The sequence below is a fragment of the Ovis aries genome, chromosome 12 (assembly GCF_016772045.2).
Source record: "Ovis aries strain OAR_USU_Benz2616 breed Rambouillet chromosome 12, ARS-UI_Ramb_v3.0, whole genome shotgun sequence".
NCBI classification, from domain to species: Eukaryota; Metazoa; Chordata; class Mammalia; order Artiodactyla; family Bovidae; genus Ovis; species Ovis aries.
The window spans coordinates 71328054-71354919 of record NC_056065.1 but is presented as its reverse complement, the minus strand read 5'-3'; the positions used below and the strand labels follow the sequence as shown (position 1 = coordinate 71354919).

The 26866-nt window shown below is 46.4% G+C and overlaps 1 protein-coding gene and 1 long non-coding RNA gene across 3 annotated transcripts in view; one reads left to right on the top strand and one right to left on the bottom strand.

Annotated features, from left to right (window-relative positions):
• SLC30A1 (solute carrier family 30 member 1) overlaps positions 1-1462 on the bottom strand; it is a 7613-nt gene extending 6151 nt beyond the window's left edge. Inside the window, exon 1 of the mRNA XM_027975969.2 lies at positions 377-1462. Within this exon, the coding sequence (XP_027831770.1) occupies positions 377-992 (616 nt within the window). The 5' untranslated portion in view covers positions 993-1462. The remainder of the gene's footprint in view (positions 1-376) is intronic.
• Positions 283-26866, top strand: LOC121816105 (uncharacterized). 2 transcript variants are annotated; one of them, XR_009595758.1, is made up of 3 exons: positions 283-25224; positions 25978-26134; positions 26333-26866. It is a non-coding gene; the product is annotated as an uncharacterized LOC121816105 (long non-coding RNA). The 2 variants fall into 2 exon arrangements; XR_006055573.2 differs by having other exon boundaries at positions 283-26134.

Here is a 26866-nt window from a genome sequence, read left to right as displayed (position 1 = left end):
AGACAGTCTCTTGGAACGACAGCCCGTAAGAGACTGCCAAGTGCAGCTGCGGACCGCAGCGGGCTGAGGGTCACCTCCTGACCTTTTGCCCGCTCTCACCACCGCGGTGCCATCTACACCCCCATATGGGGGCGGAGGACGCACTTCCCCGGCTCCTGACACCCGGCTGACAGCGGGGAGCGGGGGTGGAGGGGGTCGTCTGTTTCGGCGGCTTCCCCGCAGGTGCGGGAGCCCGCCCGGCAACGAGCGGCCCCGAGGCGGCGCGGCGCGGTCGGCTCGGGCGCCAGGGGGCGTGCGGGCCACCCCGCCCGGGGCCATCCCGGGGTCTGGGCTCCCCAGGGCCAACCACCTGCGGCGGCGACTTTTCTCTCCTCACCTGTCTGGTCCAATTTCAGCCCGTTGGAGTTGCTGCTGTTGGCCACCAGGATGTTGGTCTCCTCCTGGTCGGGACCCTGCTCGCCCGGGGTCACGGCGTCGTCGCTACCCCCGGCGCGGCTGCTCTTGCTGCGGGCCCCCTTGGGGAGGCCGTGGCTGTGCCCCCCGTGCGAGTGGCTGTGGCTGGAGTCGTCGCCGAAGCCGCTGTGGTGGTGAAAGAGACAGAGCCCCAGCACGTTGACCACCAGCCCCGCCACGCCGACCCCGAAGACCACCAGTGGCTGCTGCATCTCGTGCGGCTCGATGAAGCGCTCGATGGCCTCCAGCAGGATGGCGAAGCAGAGGCCGGTCAGGAAGATGGCGTTCACCAGAGCCCCCATCACCTCCGCCCGGATCCAGCCGAAGGTGTTCTTCTGGGTGGCGTGGGTCCGCCGGGCGAAGCGCTCGGCCACCAGCGCCACCACCAGCGCCAGCACGTCCGACAGCATGTGGAAGGAGTCGGAGAGCATCGCCAGGGACGTGGTCACCCGGCTCACCACCACCTCCAGGACCATGAACATGAAGGTCAGTAACAGCATGCAGAGCAGCCGGCCCCGGTTTCGACCCCAGCACCCCATGGCTGCGGCTGAGGAGCCCGCCCGAGCGCGGCCCGGACACTCCTGAGGAGGCGGCGAGGCGCCGAGGAGCCGGCGACGGAGGGAGGGAGGGCGAGCGGCGCGGGGCTCGGGAGTCTGCCGCGGGGCCTCGGTGACTGGACAGGAGCGGGCGAGCCCGGGGTCTAGCCGCCGAGCCCCCGCGCCTGCGGGCGTCCCCGGCCGGCCAGCGGCGCGCAGCTCCTCCTCAGGCGTCCGTCCTCGGAGCCGGCGCCGAGGCCCGGCTCAGCCCCAGCAGCCCCCCACACCCACAGCGGGGCGGCGGCGGAGGCGGCAGGGAGCTGGGGCTCCCGAAGCCCGCCGACAGAGAGCCGGAGAGGGAGCGGGCGGGCGGGCGGCGGGGGCGGGCGACCGGCAGCTCAGCGCTGAGGAGGCTCCAAGCATCTGCGGGTTCTCCGCGCAGGTCTTCCCCTCCGGCGGTCTTCCTCCGGTGTGGCGCGGACCGAGGAGGCGACGCCTGAAGAGCTAAAGAGGCGGCGGCCACGGCTGCTGCACTCGGCCCGGTGTCGGGCGCCTTCTTCGCCACCCGCCACCCCCCCCGCCTTTGCAGACGGTTTACAAAAAAACTTTGCTTTGCACTCGGAACCCCCGTTTTCACACGGACCCGAGCGTGACAAGGCCTCGCCGCCCCGCCCACCAGGCCCGGCACGTCTTCTCATTGGCCAGAACCCCCTCACGACAGCCGCCGCGTCCCGCCCACCCGCGCTCGCTATTGGGCGGAGGCTCAGAGGGGCGGGGAGGAGGCGGTGTCGCGGCTTCAACAGATGGGGGCGGGGCCTTTCCCTTCAGGAGCCGGGCGTGGGCCGGGGGCCGCGGCCGGGTGCAGCGACGGGCGTCGTGGGGGAGGGTAGGGGGCGCGGGCCGCGTGCAGCAGGAGGGGGAGGGGCAGGGCGAGGCAGGCGGGGTCCCCGCGGCGTGGCGGGCCTCTTGTCCAGGCGCTGCGGGTCCTAGCAGCCCACCTCACACCTGCCGGGGGCCAGCCAGCAAACAGACTTTGATCCTCCCAGCCGGGTCCACGTGGGGCGGGCCGCTCGGCCGCCGTGTGACAGTCGGCAGCCTGGGAGGGGCCAGGAGGGGGAGCCCCAGTGTGAGGGGCGGCGGGAGGCTCGGGGACGCGCTTCTGTCAGAAGAACCGCGATTAGGGCCGACAGACTCATAAACAAGTGCAGCACGTAACTTGTGACTGCTCAACACCGAGTTGAGGAGTTCGTCCAGGACGGTCCTGCGAGGCGTTGAATGGAATCTTTGTAAATGTTTCAATAAAGCAAATCACCCCCTATCGCCACCATCGCCCGGAGACCTTGTGTGAAGTCAGATATTTCTGTCACTGATTATCTAAGGATCATTCAGGGTGCAGACTTAGAGCAGGAGAAACCTGGGTTCTGGTTCTTGCTTTGCCACTAGCCAGCTGGGTGACTTTGGGCAAGTCAGCCGGTCTCTCTAGACCTGTTTCTTCGTCTATGGAGAGTAAAGGACTGAACAAGAGGAGATCTTAAGATTCCCCCTGACTTTAAAATTCTAAGGCTCTAAGACTTAAACATTGTATTTATACACTACAAACAGCAGAACCCAGTGTTGGTTGCTATGGGGAACGGGAGGGGCAGTGAGAATACGGAATAAGCTTCTGTCCAGGTGGAGGTGAAATATATAAAATTTTAAATTACGGTGAAATACTCCTGATAAATTGTGCCAACACTGCTTCAGATTGGATACATACCTTGCTGTGCTCTGAATGAAGACTAGCTAACTTGAAAGTGAAGGCTTCTTGAAAGTGGAGGGGTGGCTAGAGTCAGAGTGGCCTGAACTGGACTCCCAAAGGCCTCACTCGGCCCCTCAACAGCGAAAAGGACCTCCAACTGCTCTGGATTGCTGGGAGACAAAGACAGTGCTAGCCAGTGCCTCAGGGTCTGTATATAAGGCTTGTTTGGGGCCATGTATTTTTGCATTTAAAAAAATATTATTTCTAGAAAAGTTTATTCACTTGTATATGGTGTTTCTCATCTCACCATCCAGACTAGAGAGCCAGATCCTCTTCTATTTCTGTTCTTCCAGAATGCAAAAGAATGGAGGAAACTTCCTGAGATATTTATTGAGCAAGAATTGACAGGACTTGATTAATTGGGTATTGGGAGAGTGAAAGCTGATGAGGAGAATTTTAAAAACATAGTTTTTAACCCAACAAGGAACATATTGCTTAAAACAGGTGGAGAAGTTGGAAAGGGTGTGCAAGGAGCTGCTCTTAAGGAGAAAATACTGAGCCTGTTTTTTAATGTGCTGAATTTTCAGTGAAGTCTGGATGGTGGCACTGCTAAGGAGTGGGGAGATGGGATTGGGGACTTCCATAATCTTCTCTCCCTTGGTGAAGACAATGGATGTTTGTGAATTCATGTATATGAATACAGCCTCAAACCTCCTCCAAATCAGGTCCTCCTATATAGACACTGAGGAGCCACGTGTGGGTCAAGATATCCCACGGAAATGGCCAGGAGGCAGTGGAAGACCATTTTGCCTCCTATTGGGAGCTGCTGGGTCCCTTTACTTAAAAGATAGATTCCTTCAGGGAGTTCCTTGGTAGTCTAGTGGTTAGGATTCAATGCTTTACTTCTGTGGCCGTGGCTCAGCCCCTGGTTAGGGGAACTGAGATCCTAAAAGCCATGTACTGTGTGGGCAAAAGCAAAAAGAAAAGATATTCCTCCAAGTGTAAGTATTTAATGTCCAAAAAGAAACCAATAAGACGATGCCGAAGGCGAGGATGCTCAGCAAACAGTAGCAATCCTTTCAGTAACTAAGCAGACTGAGTTGGGAGACGTTCAGACCCACGTAAAAGGGGCTCTAGGTTCAAGCCAACTCAGTAGTCACTTAGGAGAACCTGCGTGGTGCCACATTTTCCCCCCTCTTGCAAGCCACTTCCCAGACAATGTGCTTTATGCGCTCACAACCTAGAAGCGGGGAGGGGTGTCAGAGATGCATTTTCCAGATTGGAAAAGTTATAATCATGCATTCCAGAAAGAGTAATATTTACCTCTCAGCAAACCATTTCAGTCAAATAAACCTTTTTCCCCTCTAGCATAGTGTAGTCAAAATACTTTGGTAGCTTGACACAAAGTTGTCCTTTTTTAGCCGATTGTCTTGGCATAGCATTAACACAGCCAGAAGTGGGTTAAAATGAAGGAAAGCCATACCATTATTCACCAACACTCCTGGAGTTTGTGGCCCCAGGTTGAGTAAGATATATTGGCTTTTTCTTCCTAATTCTTGAGAACTCTCCTGACAATTTGCTTAGTGCTCAAACTGACTAAACTCAGCATACTTTAAAGATGAGAAAATAATGCTCATTTTGGAAAGAGACTGCCAATTTGAGTGAAAGTCAAATGTTGAACACAAACTTTGCAATTTCAGAGCCCTCTAAGACATCTCCCTGCTTTATCAATGCCAGGCTTCTCCAAATTGGATCTTCTTAGCTCAATGAGCTAGCCTGAACCTTATCAACCCAAACTGTAGGTTTAAAAGGATTCTTATAAAAAACAAACAAAAACTGCTAAACACAGACACACCTCTGAATATTGGTTTTCAAAAATCATGAGTGTTTGAAGCTGTGTTAAGGACAGAGAGATGAATAAAACCATGTGAAAAGCAGATTGCATTTGACTTTGGTTGATGGCCAATCAATTCTAATGTTCAATCTTAGGGCAAAAATGATGGGGGAAGTCAAATATGTTTGTCTTATTTTGGAATGTATTGACTAATTACTAAAAATATAAAATCTCTACCAACAACATGAGGGCCAAGGTTTGAATTTGTAACTGCTCCCGGAGGGAACAGGCAGTATAAAAAAAGAATAAACAAGTAACAATGCAGTAATAAAGTCCAGAAACATCACAAAAGGGCTCAGAATTATAAGGGAAACCATATGAAAGAAAGGGTCAGAGCTGGAAACCCTACTGGGAAGCAAACGGGAAACAGGAACGGGGTAGGGAGTAGAATGTCCAGTGAGAGGCCCCAGACAATCACGGAGCTTTTTGTATGTGTTGGTTAAGCTAAAGAATGGCAGGTGAGAGTGAATAGCAAAGGAAAACTCATTTTTCTTAGAGACTGAAAACTGGGTCTAAGATCTTGTCATGCCTGGAAATTAAATCTAGAAATAAAGACCCTGACACCTATATAGCTCGGCTCATGAAAAGCATTTGTGAATTTCTTGGGTGCAGTGTTACATAACACTAGAAATTGTGGAAGGCGTAGTTAGTCAGTTTTAAGGTTTAGGCTGAATGCCCATTCTTTCTTTAGCCCTTCTAACTCTAGGGGTGGGAGATTGTAATTAAAGTACAAAGTACAGAAGTCTAAAAAAAAATTTAATTTAAAAGCATATTTTTATGACTCTCTTCGTTACTTGTCTATAAAGATGATGTTGACCAGCAGAGTATGTTGAGAGTTTTATATACCTGATGACTTTTAGAAAGTTCAGGGAACTGATCCTTAAAAATGACAGATTTTGGACAAGTTATTAAAACTCTGTAGGCCTCACTTCCTTATCTTTTTAGTGAGGGGTTCTAAGGGATGGCCATTTAACTGGACATGTGTGTGTGTGTTGGTTGCTCAGCTGTGTCTGTCTCTTTGCGACCCCATGGACTGTAGCCCACCAGGCTCCTCTGTCCACGGGGATTCTCCAGGCAAGAATACTGGAGCGGGTTAGCATTTCCTCCTCCAGGTGATCTTCCCAACCCAGGGATGGAATCTGCATCTCCTGCATTGCTGGCAGGTTCTTTACCATCTGAGTCACCTAAGATGTGACTGCAGAAGACGATACTGCCTGCCTCCTATTCTCATGAGGGGTGGGAGTGAGAGCCTTTTAGGCTGCCTGTACTTGGGGTCACCATGAATCCAGGACTGAAAATTTTAACCTGCAGATTCAGAAACCACACTTTTGTCATTTCACCTGAGGGGAACTGATTCACATAGACTCGAAACGGATTGAGTTGCTGACCAGAATCCCTACTTCATTTACTTACTCTCAGGGGGAGGAATCCATCGCCCAGAGCCTGCCTCCCTCTTGTGGGAAGGGCCTCTCAGAAACAAGGCTGTATGTGGAGAGAACTGGGCCAGAGGAGTTGGGTCTTCCGTGGAAGAGACGGTTTCAGCTCTATCTCCTGAGCTGTGAGAGTCTCCTCCTTGTGTCTCCGCATGCACCCAGCCCTCCTGTCCCTGAGTCATGCTCCATTTTGCTGCCAGAGTGATAATTTTGAAACCCAGATCTGATCGTAACAAAATACACGTCCTTCCCCACCACCTCCACCAACACCATCACCAGCACCGTCACAGCTGCAATCCCTCTGTGGCTCCCCAGCGCCCAGATGGGATGAGCCAAGCTCAAGCGCACAGGGCTGGCCATGGGCTGGCCTCCCCAGCCTCATCCCATCATCCCGAAGCTAACGGGCCTGGTCTTTCTGACCACCATGCCTCCTTTTGCCAAAACACCTGTGCATACCCTATTCCCTCTGCCTGGGACACTCTTTCCTCCCTTCTTCCCCACCTTAGTTCTTACTCAGCTCTCTGCTTAAGAGCCACTTCCTCAGGGAAATTTTTTGTGACCTCTCTGACCAGGTCACATCACTCTAGTACAAGTTCACTTGGCTCCTGGTCCTGATTTTTGTGGCATAGAGCAAGGATGCCATTTACATTTATCCATTTGAGTATTTGATTAGGCTGTAGGCTCCATGGTGGCCTAGTGGTTAAGACTCTGCACTTCCAATGCAGGGGTCGTGGGTTCCATCACTGATCAGGGAACTAAGATCCCACAATGCCATGTAGCACAGCCAAGAATAAATAAATAAATTGGGTGGCTCTGGTGATAAAGAACCTGCTTGCCAATACAGGAGACAGAAGAGACAGGGGTTTGATCCCTGGGTTGGGCAGATCCCCTGGAGGAGGGCATAGCAACCCACTCTGGTTGGTACTCTTGCCTGGAGAATCCCATGGACAGAGGAGCCTGGCAGGCTATAGTCTATAGGGTCCAAAGAGTTGGACACAACTGAAGTGACTTAGCACGCTCACACACACGCTGCATGTGGGCAAGAGCAGTGTGTGCTTTTCTGTTCACCATTGTGTCTATCCCCAGCCAACCTGGGACTCACAAGTGTTTGTTGAAATGAATGAATGAGTGAATGTTGGTAAATTACCTTTCTCAAGTTTAGTAATTCGGGCATTTGTTCAACAGATTCTGACTGGATATCCTTGTTTCCCTGTCTACACTGGAACTTGAGAATCAGAGAATCCTCTTCTTCTAGACAGTGTAGAAGCCACGGTGACACAATCTTATTAATTAGCTCATTGTTTTCCTTACTTCAAGCAGGCTACCACAGTTTTGCCGTGATATTATCTCACACAAGATGCAGTTAATTGGATGAAACTAGGACCCACCCTTGAAACCCGCCATGGCAACATTCTAGGTTCTCCTATAGTTTTCACAACACGTCCACATCCCCTATTTAAGGTGCATGATGACCCTATAAGGTTTGCAGGACAGATTTTACAGATTATGGGATGAGACTCCAAGAAATGAAGACATTTGCTCAAGGTCCCTCTGCTTGAGAGGCCCTAATCGCACCAGCACTGGGTTTGTTTTTAACTTCATACCCCAAATTGGGAGAAACAAACTCAGTTTGAGGCTCCAGACTTCACACACACTGATTACTACAAATTCTATCATTCGTCTCGGTTTTAAAGGTCTCTGGTTCCATGGTTTTCTTATTAATTTGTAATTACTATTTGTATTACTAAGGGGAGGTGGCCTACATGTGAGTGACATCTCTTTAACAGGTCACTCCCAAATCTGATTCTCTAGTGGTGTGTTCCACAATTGGGTTCTGATCACACAAGACTTTGTAGAGTGAATTCCTCATTTTTTTGCCTACTGTTTTTATGTACCTCTTCCTTTCAATTTCTTCAATAGTTTGGATGCCTTCTGAAGGACTAACATTAGTGAAAATAGTGACCCCTTGCCTGCGGTGCCTTGTTAAAAGCAGATACTGATTCAGTGAGGTCTGTGATGGAGCCTGATATTCTGCATTTCCAATAAGCTCCTGGGGGATGCCAATGGTAGTGTTTCCCAGATCACACTCTGAGGACCAAAAGATACTAGAAGCTTTTTTTTTTTAGGCTGCAGCAAGTCTTACTTGTGGCGCATGGGATCTTCTATCTTAGTTGTGGCATGTAGGATCTCGTTCCCTGGTCAGGAATCAAACCTGGGTCCCCTGCATTAGGAGAGTGAAGTCTTAGCCACTGGAACACCAGGGAAGTCCCAGAAGCTTTTTATTTTTAACCTTGCTGCTGCTACTGCTGCCAAGTTGCTTCAGTCGTGTCTGACTCTGTGTGACTCCAGAGACGGCAGCCCACCAGACTCCCCCTGTCCCTGGGATTCTCCAGGCAAGAACACTGGAGTGGGTCGCCATTTCCTTCTCCAATGCATGAAAGTGAAAAGTCAAAGTGACATCACTCAGTCATGTCCAGCTAGTAGCGACCCCATGGACTGCAGCCTACCAGGCTCCCCCGTCCATGAGATTTTCTAGGCAAGAGTACTGGAGTGGCTTGCCATTGCCTTCTCCAATTTTTAACCTTAAGAGGAGGCTATTCTGTGGAGTTAATCTGTTCCCATGCAAAAAAAAAAAAACCCTCAAATGTTAAAATGTTTTTATTTTACTTTTTATTTTATATTAATCTGCATATTCAAATTTTACTTTGCAATAAATGATATCACTTATATTAGAATTTTTAAATGAAATCAAATGTCTTTTTCTTGTAGATAAAGTGAAAGTGAAGTTGCTCAGTCGTGCCAGACTCTTTGCGACCCCATGGACTGAGGAGCCTGGCTCCTCAGTCCATGGAATTTTCCAGGCAAGATTACTGGAGTGGGTTGCCATTTCCTTCTCCAGCGGATCTGCCCAACCCAGGGATCGAACCCCAGTCTCCCACACGGCAGGCAGATGCTTTACTGTCTGAGCCACCAGGCAGATCCAAGCACACCTTAAATTAATCAAGCTCCAGGTGTGAATGCATTTCTGGTTTTGCCTTCACTGTGTCAGAAAAAAAAATTCTTGACAGTTTTTGGAAGTATTTGTTATTCTGACTAACGTTAATGGCTCCTGAAGTCTTAATAATGGGTTGGGCTGAGGAGTCAGAGTATGACTGGGCGTCTCTTGCACTCAAACTTTTCATCATCCAAAGTGAAAAGCCTTTCCTATCAATTACTGATCAAATCCTCATTAGGAGCCAAAGAGACTTAAAATGAAAAAGAAGTGTTTAATAATAGGAAGCACTGGAAATGGCAATATACACCAAAAAGGGTAGGTGGGAAGTGAGGCTAGAAATGCTTCCCTCTAGCCTGTCTGCTGATTCTAGAAGACAGCCAAGATCTAGCCTTGTGGTAGCTGCAGCCACAGACCATTCCCATGAGCCCTTGTTATTGACTTTATTTATGCTTTGCATTGAGCTTCAAGGTTTTCCATCGTAAGGTCAGAGTTGACCCTCTCTTAAACTCAAGAGAGACATCTTTCAGTCCCCAAAGTGCCATTGTCTTAAGAGTGAGCACAATCAAGACTACTGGGATTGCGTTTCTAGGCATTGCTCAGGTGTCTTCAGATTTGAGAGCCATCCTTTAATGGAAAAACCAGTGTCTGCTAAATTGGGGCAAATGGAGACTGTTTTATCTCTCAACTGCCTCCTGGTGTGGAACCAGGAGGAAGATGGACGAGCTGAGTCTAATGGAAAAGACCGCCTGGCTCCCCATGCTGGGATGAAAAGAAGGATGGGCTATTAAGTATTCCTCTCTGTTTCTGTGGCCAGACTTTCAGTCCCGGCCGACACGTCTCTCGGAGCAATTATGTGAGCACTTCTAATAGGGATCCCACTCCTGCCCTCCTCCAGTCTGTTTAACACAGTGCTTTCTGATCAATATTCCCATATATCAATGCTCACATGACACTCTTGTTCAAAACCCTCAGTGACTGCCCATTACCCACAAATAAAGGCACACTATTTTATCTAGGTATTTAAGGCATCTTGCATGTGATCTTAACTTGTTTATCTCTCATTCCTCCTCCCGAAGCCTGCTGCTCAAACCAAATTATCCTAAGAAATGATTGCAAGTTACCTAATGGCTCTGTGCCTCCTTCCCCCAATATGGACCAAAATAATATCCTATATCATTGGGTTGTTGTGAAATAGATGGGTTAATGCATATAAGATGCTTAGGACAATACCTGGTACATGGAAAGGACCTGTAATGGGTGGCTCCCAAAGGATATGCCCAATATCCTAATTCCTGGAAACTGTGAATATTCTCCCTTATTTGTGAAAAAATCCTTTGCAGATATAATTTAAGTCCCAATATATTTCCAGGAGGGGCTTCCCTGCTGACTCAGCATGTACAGAATCCACCTGCAATGCAGGAATTACAGGCGATGCAGGTTCTTTCCCTGGGTTGGGAAGATCCCCTGGAGGAGGGCATGGCAACCCTCTCCAATATTCTTGCCTGGAGAATCCCATGGACAGAGGAGTCTGGTGAGCTACAGTCCATGGGGTCACAAAGAGTCAGATGCAACTGAGGTGACTTAGCACGCATGTACATATTTTCCAAAAAAAGCAAAAGGAAGATGAACTTAAACAGACTAATTCTTCTACTAGGGAGATTTGTGTTGAAATAAGTGGGCTATAGTCCCATGCCTGAAAACCTTCCCTCACATGTACGGTGATGTTGGTTATCTTGGTATTTCTCCCAGTGGAATTATTCCATTATTTGCTCACACTTGAGCCTGTTTTCTGTGTGATCCATATAACTCCTTGGATTGGTTGATGAACCCCTAAACAGCAGGGAGCCAGCTCTGCCTTAAGCTTTTTCCATCTGATGACAATTGTTCTCATGGCTCAATGTGGATCATTCCTTTATTCCCCCTCACCCCCCCACACACAGTTTGAGAATTTAAGAGATTGACCACTAATTACTAACGTGATGCCAGACTGACTTTTAAAAAATTCTCCTTATTTGGGCATATTTTCAAACTTAGAAAAACTTTCAAGGACATCCCCCCACACACACACACACACACACATCCTTTACCTAGATTTTATTAACTATTTTATCAACTATTATTAACGTTTTATCCCATTTGTTTTAGTGTTTGAACTTTCTCTCTCTCTTTTGAACCATATGAGGCTAAGTCCCACACATCAAGCTCCTTCAGCACCAAATTCAATGTACTTTTCCTGAAAATAGGAATTTTCTCAACATAACCACAGGGCATTTTTACCAACTTTATACATGAACATCATCCACATTCCAATTTTGTCAGTTGATCTACTAATGTCTTTTGAAGTATTATCATCACCACCCACTCCTGCACAGCATCACGTTTTGGGTCAAACGTGCATTTAGTTGTCTAACCCCTTTAACTTCTAATCTGGAACATTTCCACAGCCTTTGTCTTTTATGACGTCAGCATTTTTAAAATAATACAGTTCCCCTTGCCTTTTTTAAAGAAAATAGAATGTTCACATATTTTTGTTTTTGTTTATGCATTCTTGGCTAGAATATTGAAAATGGATATTCTGTCTTTCTAAGGGTATTACAGCTGAAGGTGCATGATGTCCATCTGCCCTTTATTGGTAATGTAAATTTTTCTCACCCATCAAGTTGTTGATCAAATTGTTTACGCTATATAATCTTTTTCTCCCTTGAACTAATAAGAACTCCCTGGAGAGATACTTTAAAACCATGCAAATATCTTGCTCATTTACATGCCCCCCTTCCCTTAGATTTAGCATCTATTGACAGTTTCTGCCTGATCCCATTTTAATTCGTTAATTAGTTTATTATTTGGGGGCTGTGCTAAGTCTTCATTGCCGAGTGCGGGCTTTTCTCTATTTGTGGCGAGCGGGAGCCCCTCGCTAGCTGTGGTGCTCAGGCTCCTTGCTGCCGAGGCTTCTCTTGCTGGAGAGCAGGGGCTCTAGGGTGAGCGGGCTTCAGTAGTCGCTGCTCCCAGGCTCTGGAGCACAGGCTCAATAGTTGTGGCGCGTGGACTTAGATGCTCTGCGCCACGTGGGATCTTACTAGACCAGGTATCAGACCCATGTCTCCTGCATTGGCAGGTGGACTCTACCACCGAGCCACCGGGGAATCCCTGACCCCATCTTTATTTTGATGATTACCAAACAATTTTCCGGCTCCAGTAGTCTCTCCACGTCTACCAGGCAACCCTCAGTATTCTCTTATGTATGTGTGTACTTATCTGTCCATCTATCTATCATCAGTAAGGCATTCCTGAATCCTACTTTTTCAGTGGTTTATAATTCATCACTCTACTTAATTCTGGTGCTTAATTTGTGCTAAATCCCCAGTGGGATTTAGCCAGTGGGACCCCCTTCAAACAGGCTCCTGTGTCATATATTTAATAAAGATTTCTAGATTTTGATTGAAAGGTAAAATATATGACTTTAATGGTTATTTTCTGTACCTTAGCATAATAAGTCCATTACTCTTGCCTGGAAAAATCCCATGGACGGAGGAGCCTGGTGGGCTGCAGTCCATGGGGTCGCTAAGAGTCCAACATGACTGAGCAACTTCACTTTCACTTTTCAATTTCATGCATTGCAGAAGGAAATGGCAACCCACGCCAGTGTTCTTGACTGGAGAAACCCAGGGATGGGGGAGCCTGGTGGGCTGCCGTCTATGGGGTTGCACAGAGTCAGACATGACTGAAGCAACTTAGCAGCAGCAGCATAATAAGAGAGAATGTAGTATGGTTAGGTTTTAAGAGTCAAAATAGATCCTGGGTTGAGTTTGACTTTCTGATTTATTGTCAGTGTTCCTTGGGTAGATTACTTACCTCTTTCTATACCTCAGTTTCCTCATGATAGTATGATAATATTAGAACCTAATTCATAGGGCTGTTTCGAGAACTAAGTGAGATAGTGTATGTAAATTGCTTACTAAAGGAATGGATACATAAGTCCTTGATGCTTGTGGGTTATTTCCCGTATGACAGTTTGGCCATGGGTTGGCTTGTCTCAGTTCCTCCTGCTACTTCTTACTGCTAGTAGCCCCGATCCAAAAGTCACCCCCAATTCATATCTATCTATCCTTTTACAACACATATCAATTAACAGAATTGTTGAATATTATGGGTTTCCAGGGATCCAGAGATAATCTCATCCCACTTTCCTTTTGCTGAAAAGGAGGAGTCTGAGACCCTGAGACTTTAGATAGCTTGTTCCAGGTCACCCAGAAAGAGAGGAAGAGCTCAGAAGCATGCTCAGTCTTCAACTGTATACCCTGTAGGCCATCGCCTATATCTACCATATCAAGAGCAACATTTAGGGGCTTCCCTGGCAGTCCAGTGGTTAAGACTGTGCCCTTCCACTACAGGGGCCTGGGTTCTATCCTTGGTTGGGGAAATACTGTGGCAAAAAGAAGTAACATTCATTTGGTTTCTTTTCCCAGTCAAAGGGTATTATTCAAAGCATCAGTGGGAAAGTATCTCATTTTCTGTATGACTCATCCTCGTTCCAAGATTAACTAACATGCTCCACTTTCATTCTTTGCCTCCCACTCAGTTTCACATCCAGGCAAAGCCCTAAGAGTCTCCTTGCCTTCTCTGCCCCCACCGCCCTCCCCATCCTATCCCCTCCCCAGCTGCGCTGTTACCTCCTGGCCCCAGACTGTCCAACCATCCTCAGATTCCTCTGACCATTTTTGTTGGACTCTGATTTAAGAAAAGCATGTCTTCCTGAAATACCACTCTGAGCTATGTTGAAAATAGACTAAAGAAATAGACTTACATTGAAGCAGATGTACAGGGACAAGTGTTTGTTCATATGTTTCCAACATTCCATTAACATCCCAGCATTATAGCAAAAAGCATGCATTTCTGGACATATACATTTTATTTTAACCTCCTCCAGAAAGAAAAAAGAATTAGGGATTCTTCTGATGTGTTAAGATGTTGTTGAACCAAGTAGAACTGGGAATAAATGTGCTATTAGCTGCGGCTTGGGGGATCTTTTTATTATGTCAAGATTTTCAATTTGGGGTTTGTTTTTTGAAACACGCTCTGACCTGCATAAGTTGATCCTGCTTACATTAAAATGCTAGTAAAAATGCTGCTATATTTACCGATGGAATGCTACAATGTCTGGGTTTTGTTTCTGCACAATCCATGATGTGGGGAAAGTGGGTCGGGGTATAAAGGAAGCAAGATTGGCCATGAAATGATAAGTGCTGAGTACACAGGGGTGCTGTATCTTTCTATGTGACTGAAAGGATCTATATTGAAGAGTTTTAAAATCCTAGTTTAAATGTTCATAGTTTGCTTTCTACCTCCCCCCCCCACTTATTTCTATTTGTTTGTTTTGCTTTGCTTCTCCCAAATCTGCTCTTTCTTTAAAGCGATCTCTAGCCATGCACCCTTTAGTAAAGCCTTTCTGAATATCTGACTACTTCCTTAATCCACTAAAACACTAATACCATTCTGGCACCCTAAATGAGTGAGTTAAGACTTGTAGCCCCCTAGCTTGGGCAGTTTTTAAGGGCAGGGACTAAACCTGATACTTTGGGATAAAGCCTACACTGCATGGCCTCAACCTGGCCTCAGTCAGGACATGATGGACATGCTTGTTGGTAGATTGGAAGAGACTGGTGAAAAGTGTTACAAAAAGTGTCAATGTAAAGAGCAGTCTATTGATTTGTCATATATATTTTTTTTCTTTAAAGCTCATCTCCATAGAGTTTACAATATCTCGTTTCATCTTTAGGGAGAGTTGGCTTAAGAAAAATTCTCCTTGCTATTGAAGCCTTTCAAGTTAGGCAGGGATTCAAGAGCAACTAGTGAATAGTTTACCCCCAAAGGAGACTTAACGAAATCAAATCCTATGCGTGGGAATAAACCTCGAACTCTGTCTGTCTCCTGCTGCACAGTCTAATGGAAGGAGGCAGGAGGGGGAGAACATATCAAGAAAAAAAATGTCAGTTTTAAAGCTTGCAAACTTTGCCCAGGGAGCCATCTCGGAACCATCTCATTTTAGGCTTCTCTGTGCTGGTTTAACGCAGGGTGAGCGCCAAACTCAAAGGGCAACTCGTGGAGGTGCCCTTTCTTAGTTCCCTCACACACGCAGATCCTTCGAAGTCTTCAGAACTGGTGCTTTCTCAGAGCAGGGGAAGAGCCCCTGAAAAGTTGGAAAGAGTCCCAGTAAAGTGCCCCTTTGTTCCCCCAATGGGGAGCACAGCGAAGTCACCCCTGTGTTGAGACCATCTCCTGTCTGTAGGTCCTCCTGGGAAGGACAAGCCACAGCCGCGCTCTGGATCAGATCTGACTTCAATAATAGCCCTCAGAGTGAGGAAGACCCCTTCCATCTGCCTAACCTGAAAGCCGTCACTCCACAGTTTCCAAGGCTGTGGATATCGTCTCTTACTATCTTCTGTCTTCGCGTTCTCACTGATTCGCCTTCAGCCTTCTCTTCTCCAGGGAAAATAATCCTTGAGGAGGATGAATCGGGAAAGCGCAGTTGCCTGGCATTCAGCCAAAGTATAAAAGAGCCAAAAATACAGACCAGTGTGCCTTTGGCGGCAGAAAGCTCCCCACAGGGCCTCTCTGAGTGGGCCTTTCAAGATTGCCCTAGAGCCGACTCTTCAATAGAACAAATGAGGCCTCACATTAGAGAAGCCCTGTTCTCTCCATGAAACACTGGTTGGGATGATAGAAAGAGTTGCAGCAAGAAAGCATTCGGTTAGACTTAAGGAGAACTATAGGGAAGAACAAACTCGAACCCAGAGGTGAGGGGGTGTTATGAAGCCTACACCCCCAGACAGTCGTTAGTCTCGGCCGCTTCCGCTGGTCACCTGCAGTGAAGCAAGTGAGCCAAATGACCTCTTGAAATCCCTTCCAGCTTTCGTGTCCTTTGATTCTAGAAACCCAGCAAGTTTCCCTTCTGTTGGATTGTACTCTGAACTCCATGTGAGTGACCTTGGCCGGGCTTTAATCACTCCGTCTCTAGATTTCCTCAACTGTAAAACAGTTGCAAGTGGTGGCAAGTCCAAGGGGCCAGGGAGCTGTATGACATGCAGCTGCCAGATTTCTTCTGGCAAGGTGGCACTTTTGAGACAGTCGATAGCGCTGTGTGGCTGAGTCCCAGCAGATAGGCCTGGCGGAGAGAGGTTGACGGAAGCTTTCTGGGGTATCCAAAGGATGTTTTTCTGTAGGAGTAAAGAAATTTTAGTGCACTCTTAAGTGTGCTGTGAATAGGGGACCTTCTTTGTCTGAAAGAGAGCCCTGAGGTGTTTACGTTCTCTCCCCGCAACACCCTGAAATGCCTTCTAACTATAGCATGAGTTAAACACAGGCATGATGCTGGGTGTATACTATCTCTCAACTAATACTTCTTTTGTTGTTGTTAAATTTTGGCTGCACAAGTCTCCCTTGTAGCATGAGGGCTCTTCATTGGGGAGCACAGGCTTTCTCCAGCTGCCAAGGTGGGCTCTGCAGTTAAGGTGCACAAGCTTAGTTACCCTGTGGCATGTGGGATCTTTTGGTTCCTCCACCAGGGATCAAACCCCGGGCCCCCTGCATTGGGAGTGTGAAGTCTTAGCCACTGAAAGTCCCTCAACAAATTCTCCTTTCTTGACTGTTGTAGGGTATGTCTCCTGCATTCAATGAAAATGCCCGCATTCAAACTTTGGGCCTAGGAAAGGCCAGCAGTAGACAGGACCCCCTGGGGCGTGATAGCACAAGTGGTGTTTCTTCCTCAACAAAGACTCTAAGCAGACCATGGCTTTGAGAGCCAGGCTTTGTAAACAGTGACCACAACCACAAACCACGGGGCATTAAGGGTTCATATACCAGGGTTTCCCTGGTGCACTGGTGGTGAAGACTCTGTGCTCCAAACGCAGGGAGCACAGGTTCAATCCCTGGTCGTGGAATTAAGATGGGCACACACCCTGCAGGAGAGTTCATGTACGGAATCAGGAGACGTGTCTCACATTTCCCTATCTTGTCTACCACAGTGGAATACAAAAGGCCAGTGGCCTTGTCTTTGGAAATGAGGGACAGATTTGTCTGGCAGCTGTTACGCAAATAGCACAGGTCCGTCTGCTTGGCAGAGCTAGAAGTCACTGATCAGCGCTCCCAGGGGCAGACTGAAGCCACACTCCACTCTCCAAGGTGGCCCCTTGGGTAACGGAAGCCAACCAGGTAGTCTGGGTAAGAATACCCGTGTGTTTGTGCTTCTACTTACGTAGTGAAAGGAGCAGTGGGTCAGTCAGGAAACCTGGCTGCTAGGCCTGGCTCTGACCAATAGTCTTTGCCACCTTAGACAAGTGGCTTTCTCTCTTTCCGGGTCTCAGGCCTCCATCTACTAATTTAGAGACTCATCGGTGTAATTCAGGTGCTGGAGGTCTCCCCACCCTCTCACACCCAGACCTACAGGATCAGTCTCCAAAGGGGAGTACTGGATACGTGAAGCCTGCCAAAGCTCCCCAGAAGGTTCTGAAGTGCACACCAAGAAAGGGACCACTGGACTGAGACTGGTTCTCCAGGCCCGAGAGGATACAGGAAGCCAGCGGGTAGCTCCCACAGTGGACAGTGTAGCCCTTAGCCCAGTTTAGGTCTCTCCATCTCCAGGAGCGATCAGGAGGCTCACTGCCTGTTTGTGCAGTTTCTCCAGAAATGTTTGGGATTGGTTTCAAAAGTTTATACTGTCTAATGAAAATGCCAGTGCACTCAAGCCTTGAATACATTAAAAAATAATGAAGATAATTCTGTAATTACCAGACATGACCTCACGAGTTACCCTTATCCTCATGGAATCTGCTGAGGATGCTGCTTCTCCCCTTCTGGATGTATAATCTACAGCCTCCTAAGTTCTCTAACAGGGACCTCTGAGAGAGCCATCTGGCTCAGCTAGATATGTTGAAAAGGATTACACTCCCCACAAGTTTCTCATCTGAGCAGTTTCCTTTGAAGGTATTACGCACGTCTGTGGGTGGTGAGATGAAGGAAGCATTTGGCCAGGAAGCCCAGGAAGGCCCAGACCCTGTCCTCTGGCCACCAGCCCCTCGCCATGAAGTCACCCACGCTCAGAGAGCAAGGTGGCAGCAAAGACTGTGACTCTGGGACATGGGCCCCAATCGGTCCCCAATGTGGAGCCGGTAGTCTAGGCTGGGCCGAGCCCCTGCAGAACCCCTCTGACTTAGGCATGAGGCAGCTTCTTCCTTTATCATTTTTCCATAAGTGCACCCCCAGGTCTAGATCTCACCGTGTCCAGAGGAGAGGAAAGTCCAGCGACAAGAGCACAGGGACATCCCTGTTGGCTAAGACTCTGCACTAACAGCTCAGGGGCTCAGGTTCAGTTGCTAGTTGGGGAACTAGATCCTACACGCTACAGCTAAAGGGGGCTTCCCAGGTGGCGCTAGTGGTAAAGAATCTGCCTGCCAATGCAGAAGAGAGAAGAAACACGGGTTCGATCCCTGGGTTGGGAAGATCTCTTGGAGAAGGAAATGGCAACCCACTCCAGTAGTCTTGCCTGGAGAATCCCATGGACAGAGGAGCCTGGTGGGCTATAGTCCATGGGGTCACAAAATGTCAGACGCTACTGAAGCGCCTGAGCACTCTGGCACGCCACGGCTAAGACACAATGCAGCCAAATAAGTAAAAAATGAATAAGTTTAAAAAAAAAAGAGAGAGAGAGCACAAGGAGCAGGACTCTGGGGCAGAAGGGTGTTTGTGTCACTACCAGGACTGCCCAGCCCAGGCCTCCCAGTCTGCAGCCATTCTGACTTGACAGACAGCTGGAAGAGTCCAAAGGAGGAGGGCCAGAGAGAGCCAGAGAGAAGGTAGACACTACTTCCCCAGCAGGAGGGAGTGTCCGTAGAGAAAAAGAAATGATGGCCTACCTTCTGCTTAGAGGAGGCTGGGGTTGAGCTCCCACCAAGAGTGCCCATCCTGTTAAGATCAGAGACTGTGGCTTCCTCCCCTGTTCTCCTAGGATCAGCATAGTTACTAGCACATGGTGGGTCCTAGGTGCGTATTGAGCTCAATGTGTCTCTCTAAAACTCGTGTGTTAGAGCCCTAACCCCAGTGTGATAGGATTTGGAGATGGGGCATTTGGGAGGTCATAAAGGTTAGATGAGGTATGTAGGTGGGGCTTTTATGTCTCTTATAAGAAAAGTCACTGGAAAACTGCCTTCTGTCTCAGCAGGCAAAGAGAAGAAGCTGTGGGAGCACACAGCCTGATGGTGGCCCACAGGCAAGCCAAGAGTAGACGCCTCTTGTAGCAGTTTGAGAACTGCTTGCTTTCAAACCTACCTTGTAGCAATTTGATCCTGAACTTCTAGCTTGCAGAATTGTGAGAAATAGATTTCTTGTTTAAACCATCCTGTCTATGGTATTTTGTTATGGCAGCCTGAGCTAAGAGAATACTCCACACATTTTAATTGAATGACTGAAAGATTGAACAAAAGAACAGGATTTTGCTTTCCTTGAAGTTGTAGTAGAATGAGTATCATACCACATCCTCTGAAATGCAAAGGATGCCCAACTCAAACAGGCTTGAGCAAAACTGGAGAATGTGTTGATTCGTGTAAGTGAGAAGTCCAGGAATTTGTCTTGGAGCGCAGCTGGACTGAAAGGCACCAACACTGTCTTCAGGAATGTTCTCTCCATCTGTCTGCTCTGTTTCGTTCTGTGTTGACTTCGTATTCAGCAGCATTTCTCCAAGCTTCTCTGTGACCAGCTTAGCAGCCCCAGCTCAGAGCAAGTATTCCATTCCCAGGGGCTTCCCAGGTGGCGCTGGTGGTGAAGAGCCAGCTGCCAACGCAGAAGATCCAAGAGATATGGGTTTGAACCCTGAGTCAGCAAGATCTCCTGCAAAAGGGAACCACTACCTACTCCAGTACTCTTGCCTGGAGAATCCCATGGACAGAGGAGTCTGGTGGGCCACAGTCCATGGGGTCCCAAAGAGCTGGACACGACTGAGGCAACAGCACACACACACTTCACACTGCATTTCTAACAACTGCCACAAAAGTCCGGCAGTTGACTCTCATTGGACTGACTCAGAACACACACCTCCTGAATCCCTCGTGGCTAGAGGGGTGGAAGGTGTGGGTGGGTGATGTGCTCTTCCATGGGAGCTGTAGGGTCAGCCTCACAGGAACCTCTTGGCTTTCCTAGAGGGAGGGTAGTTTCCCCAAAGGCAAACCAGGCCTGCTGCCTGAAGAAGGAGACTGGGGACTGCTCAGGCAAAACAAACATGGAAACAGCAGGTGTCTAACACAGGTTGTGTGTGACTGTTGTGGGTTAATATGGATAGTAAAGCCAGAAATTAAGATTTTTGTTTATTCATTGCTGTTAAAGTTAATATTGTGGCTAATTTGCTTTAGTTGAAAAAATTGGAAATGTGAAAATAAAAACATGCTTGAATTTCAATCAGTGTGCTTGAATTTTATACTAAAGTCTTATCCAACAGTATCCTTTTAAAAATAACTTTTATCTCATTATGCAAGTTATACATTATAAAAGATTTTTCAGAAAATATAGCAAAGTACAAGGAAGAAAATGACAATCCCTTATAATCCTAAAAAATACTAACTACTAAAATTTTCTTCTGAAACTTTTCAGATCATTTTAAAATTTTTATTTATTTACTTCTGGTGGCACTGCCTCTTCATAGTTGCACGGGCTTTCTCTAGTTGCAGAGAGTAGAGGCTGCTCTCTAGTCACGGTTTTGGGGCTACTCATTGCTGTGGCTTCTCTTGTTTTGGGGCTTCCTAGGTGCCACAGTGGTAAAGAATCCGGCTGCCCATACAGGACGCACAGGAGACCCGGATTCGATCCCTGGGTTGGGAAGATCCCCTGGAGGAGGACATGGCAACCCACTCCAGTATTCTTGCCTGAAAAATTCCTTGGACAGAGGAATCTGGCAGGCTACAGTTCATAGGGTCACAGAGTCAGACATGACTCAGCACGCACACAGGCTCTTGTGGAGTGCAGGATCAGGGCCCTCGGACTTCAGTAGCTGTGGTGCACGGGATTATTTGCCCTGAGGCATGTGGAATTTCCTGGTCCAGGGATCGAACCTGTGTCCCCTGCATTAACAGGTGGATTCTTACTCACTGTGACACCAGGGAAACCCCCCGGATTAGTTTTAATTTTATATATGTGTTATGTATCCTGCAATCTATTTGACAGAATGTACTTGAAGAAGAATATTTGAATGTTGAACATTTTTCATGTTTATAAATATCTAAATCATTGTTTTTAATAACCACACAGTATGATATTTATTTAACCAATTGGTGGGCATTATTTCCAATTTTTCCCTATTAGAAGCAATGCTCCTGTGGACAGCCTTGACCATATAGCTTTACACACTTATAAGATTATCTCTCCATGAGAAATTCTAGAAGTGAAACTGCTGTGACAAAAGGCACAGGTAGTTTCAATTATGGTGCATATAAAAAATTAGCTGTTTATGTCTTTTGCTTATGTATCTATTTTCTTGTTGATTTAGAAAAGTTCTTTACATATTAAGGATATTATTTGGAATTAAAATTTCTAGAAACAGACCCTGAGACAGATTGCCATGAAAGAGTCTATTGGGGAGTGCCCTCGGGATCAAGACCTAAGAGAGGGTGAAAAAAAGCAGGAGTGGACAGAAGGCCCCACTTAGCTGACCCCATGGGGAACTCTTGAGCTGGAGTGACCTTTCACAGTCTGTCTTGAGACAACAGGGCCAGTCTTCATACTCCTTTATCAATCAATCATTGCATGAGAGCTGCCCTCAGGGAGAGGGGATGGCCATGCAAAGTGGCTGTCTTCAGCTGAGGACGGCTGTAGGAGAGGAGCCTAGCTGTGAGCTATTTGACACCTACACTCTCTACAGCTAGGGAGACCCCAGGGCTGTTGGTGGGATCTGACCAGTGCACCCCAACATTCGCTACAGATCTCTCTGACTGCCACATATATTATAGATGTTTTTCCCATTTTGTCATTTTTCTATTGACTAGTTAATAGTTATTGCTTGCTTGTTTTACTGCTTTAAAAAATGTTGTATAGAGTCATATCAATTTGGGTTTTATTTCTTTATGGTTTCTGACTTTTATACCATTCTTTAAAGTCCTTCCCCACTCCAGTATTAACAAAAAATATTCATTTTCTCCACTAGTCTCATTTAAATCTATAATCCTTCTAGAGTTTATTTTGATTCAAGGAGTAAATTAGGTATCTTTCATAATGATAAGGACTAATTTTCCTAACACCATTTATTAAATAATGCATCTTCTCCCCATGGTTTTTAAAATGCCATCTTTAACAAAAATAATTAACTATTTATGTTTCACTTCATTTCTAGTTCACTATGATGTTCTATTGATCTATCCGTACTTGTACTAGTATAACACTGGTCTATTTGATTTTATATTTCAGTTGTCATACAGTAAAACCCACCTCTTGAAATGTACAGTTCTGAGTTTCACCCAGTGCGTGGAGTTGTGTAACCATCGCAATCAAGATAGAGGAATTCCCTCATTCCCCAAATTCCCTCATGCTGCCTTTCTGCAGTCAAACCTCACCTTTCCCTTTAGCCACTGGCAATCACTGATGTGACTTCTGTCCCTGTTGTTTTGCCTTTTCCAGAATGGCATATAAGTGGAATTATTCAGCATGTAACCTTTTGAGGCTTGCTTCTTTCATTGAGCATAATGTTCATACAATCCTTCCCCATAGTTGCATGTATTGACAGTTCCTTCCATTTTGCTACTGAGCCGCAGTCCATTGCACAAATGTGCCATAGTTTGTTTATTCATTCCCCAGCTGAGAAACATTAGAACTGTTTTCCGCTTCTGGAGATGATGAATAAAGGTGTTATCAATATTCAGATACTCAAGAACCTAGGCCTTCATTTCATTTGGATAAATACCCAAGAGTGGGATTTCTGGGTCATACTTTTTATTTTTTGCTATGTGACTTGGCTGTGGGATCCTAGCTCCCTGACTAGGATCAAATCTATCCCCTCATTCCCTCCACCCCCTGAAACCAGTGGAAGCAAGGAGTCTTAACCATATAGACCACTAGGGAAGTCCCAGGGTCATACTTTTAGCTACCACATATGTACTGAACATCACAATGCATATTCATATATGAAAAGGAAAATGACTCTTCCATTACCTTATTATTCTTTTTAGTCTTTTCTTTTTCTCTTCTTCTTCTTCCTTTATATCCCATTACGCTGTTGGCTGGAGTTACATTGAATTTGCTGATATGCGTAGAAAGCCACCTATTTTAGGTCATGTTACCTCCTACCAGGACTTCCCAGGTAGCTAAGTGGTAAAGAATCCACCTGCCAATGCAGGAGATGTAGGTTCAATCTCTGGGTGAGAAGATCCCCTGCTGTAGGAAATGGCAAGTCGCTCCAGTGTCCTTGCCTTGAAAATCCCGTGGACCGAGAAGGCTGGCGGGGTACAGTCCATGTGGTTGCACACAGCTGAACTTGACTGAGCAACTGAACACACATACACACCTCATAACAAGGCAACAAATTCCTAAAACTAAACCAAGAGCAGCCTCGAAATCTGATGAGCAGACAATTTGTAACTTTGCTAATTGTTCCACTGTTACTGTTACAGACAAGAGCAAATACCTCTACCCTTAATGTATGTGTGCTACCAAGTCATTTCCTTTGTACGCAAGCCAGCAAGACCCAGGTGGGCCTAGTTCCTCTAGATCAGGTGAGCAGAATCAGTCGGTCGAGTACCCTGGAGTCAGGTCACCAGAAAAGCATAGGTGATCCTCAGAAGCACCACTGATTGTTCTCAAGGGTAGTCCATCCTCTAGAATCTCCTCACTCTGACACATAATTCACCATAAATCACAGGGAAAGCACGTCCCACTAGGACGCTGGAATTTCCAGGTAGGAAGACTCCTGGGAATTCCCCAGGCTCTTTGCTTGGAGACAAGACTATATTTGAGATGCGAGGAACAAACATTCTCTGACTTCCTTCAGCAGTTATTTCCAATAGGTATCAACCCTCACCATCTGTGTCTAAACCAAAACTTTTTGTTTTCAACACATTTCCTCCTCAACTTTCCTTGAAAAGACAGTAGCTAACTCTTGCAAAACTAGAACTGCTTGTTCAAAGCTAGCCCTGAGAGTGCCGCTTTCATTAGGGAAGGCGATGGTAATTATGTTGTTTATCCACTTAGGCACACTGGATCTCAGCCACCTCAGGGACTTCCTTTTAATTTGTTTGTCTCCTTTTGTTAATTGGATAAGATCAGTGAAATGAGGTGTCTCTTATGGAAGTGCCTGCTCACTGCAAATGTACCAGTGTGGGATTCTCTGGGATTTGAGATACAGAGAAGAATCCACACTTCTCACCTGCCCATTGCACTGGAGAAAGCGCAGCTGCTACTCTACGTCAGGAAACAATCCGTTTCTTTTAAGGGCTCACAAGGTGCTCTGATTTCCTAGTATTTTAATCCATCCTATGTTTTTCAACCTACGGTAGTGATCAATCTACAGCATGGTTATCAAGTAGGACGTTTATTCGGCCATCTATGACTTTGGTGATGGACAGGGAGGCCTGGCGTGCTGTGATTCATGGGGTCGCAAAGAGTCGGACACAACTGAGCGACTGAACTGAACTGAACTGAACTGATGACTTTATCTTTTGGGGCTCCAAAATCACTGCAGATGGTGATTGCAGCCATGAAATTAAAAGGCGCTTACTCCTTGGAAGGAAAGTTATGACCAACCTAGACAGCATATTGAAAAGCAGAGACATTACTTTGCCAACAAAGGTCCATCTAGTCAAGGCTATGGTTTTTTCCAGTGGTCATGTATGGATGTGAGAGTTGGACTATAAAGAAAGCTGAGTGCTGAAGAATTGATGCTTTTGAACTGCAGTGTTGGAGAAGACTCTTGAGAGTCCCCTGGACTGCTAGGAGATCCAATCAGTCCATTCTAAAGGAGATCAATCCTGAGTGTTCATTGGAAGGACTGATGTTAAAGCTGAAACTCCAATACTTTGGCCACCTGATGCAAAGAGCTGACTCATTTGAAAAGACCCTGATGCTGGGAAAGATTGAAAGCAGGACGAGAAGGGAACGGCAGAGGATGAGATGGTTGGATGGCATCACCGACTCAATGGACATGAGTTTGGGTAAGCTCCGGGAGCTGGTGATGGACAGGGAGGCCCAGCATACTGCAGTCCATGAGGTCGCAAAGAGTCGGACATGACTGAGCAACTGAACTGAACTGAATGCTTTGATTCTGCCCTGGAGTTGAATTGAGCACCTACTTTGGGTTGGAAGTTAGATAGTCCTTGATATTCAGGTTATTTATGATTGGTTAGAAACTATAGTTTGGAGATTAAAAATGAAGGCTCTGAAGTGAAGCCAGGGATGGAGCCCGGAAAGAGAAGGAGAATGAAGTCCAGTTTCATACATTCTTGTTAATCCAGCTTCTAAACTGTGTGAGCATGAAGTTCAGCCTTGCTGGCCACAGCAATGGACAGCAGGCATTCCTGCCTCTGTTTTAAAGTCTCCTTGCCCTGAGAGCTGATTCATTCTGAGGTCACAAAGCATTTATCTTCCAAAACAGTGTATTAATATCTAATTGTGCAATTAAACCGGACCTGTCTAGTTCTGCTTTCCTTGGGTTAAATATGTTCATTCAGCAGAAATGAAAAGGATAAATACAAACAAGTCTTTTTTTTTTTTTTCTATTTCAATGTGCAAGGAGGGGATGGGTGATAATAAAACAAGAAAGGCCACTTGGAAACTATTAAATAACATCCTGTGTATTTGCACAGCACATTCCTCTGATTTTGATGCCACGATGTCCATATGAAATAGGTGGATATATGCTTCCGTGTTGCCAGTTTACAGATTCATTCTTTTCTTTTCCTATTCAGGGTCCCAAACTGCCCTTCCCCTTAACCCTCACCTGACAAAAATAAGTACTCGAATATGCTCTATATCATATCTTGTCGTGGATGTCAGCCTTGACAGTCAAGTTCTCACTGGTGCCTTCCTATGAGAGAAGCAGCCTGGGCAACTGGAAAGTAGTTGGTAAGTCATCAAAGACCACTGCTGCTTTCTCCTTTTGATATTTTGTTTTTGAAATCTTAGTGGATTTTGAAGCTTGGGATATATGAAATTCTTAAAAACAAAATACAATTATGCTTCAGTTAACTAGGATCAGTGGGAGTTCCAAGGGGTAGCTAGGAGGAGGCAATGATTTAATTATCCCACAATTTTTTTTGATAGCCACCTCTCGCCATGCCAAAGAGCCGTGCAATCGGAGCAGAATCGGCATGCTTGCTGTGTGAACATGATTTCAAGACAAGCTTCCAGCCTTCCTTCCAGCAGACTGCCAGACCTTAAGTCTCTCCCTTAAGAGGAAACTATTACTAGAAACAATGACTAGAAAACTATACAAGAATGTCCTCCTAGCAACTGAAGTTTATTGAGTTATCTAATGGTTAACCAGAAAAGCTTATTTGTTTTAGGCTTTGTAGTAGAAAACCATACTTATGTGTTTATTCAGGTCTTGCTTTAGTAGCTAGAGCAGCCCTAACACATGTTTGTGAAACGGAGCCAAGTCTGATAGCCCAACCCTATTGCTGTTGCAGAGGAGGCATTCAACAAATGTTTGATAATATAGTTAATTAACAAGGTAGGGAGTGAAACAAAGACAGTGTTTAATTAGTTCACTAGTTTTCTCTAATCTTGTCTTTAACTATGTAACTGACATGAGGCATAAATTACTTGAACATAATAAAAATACATAAATTTTTATAA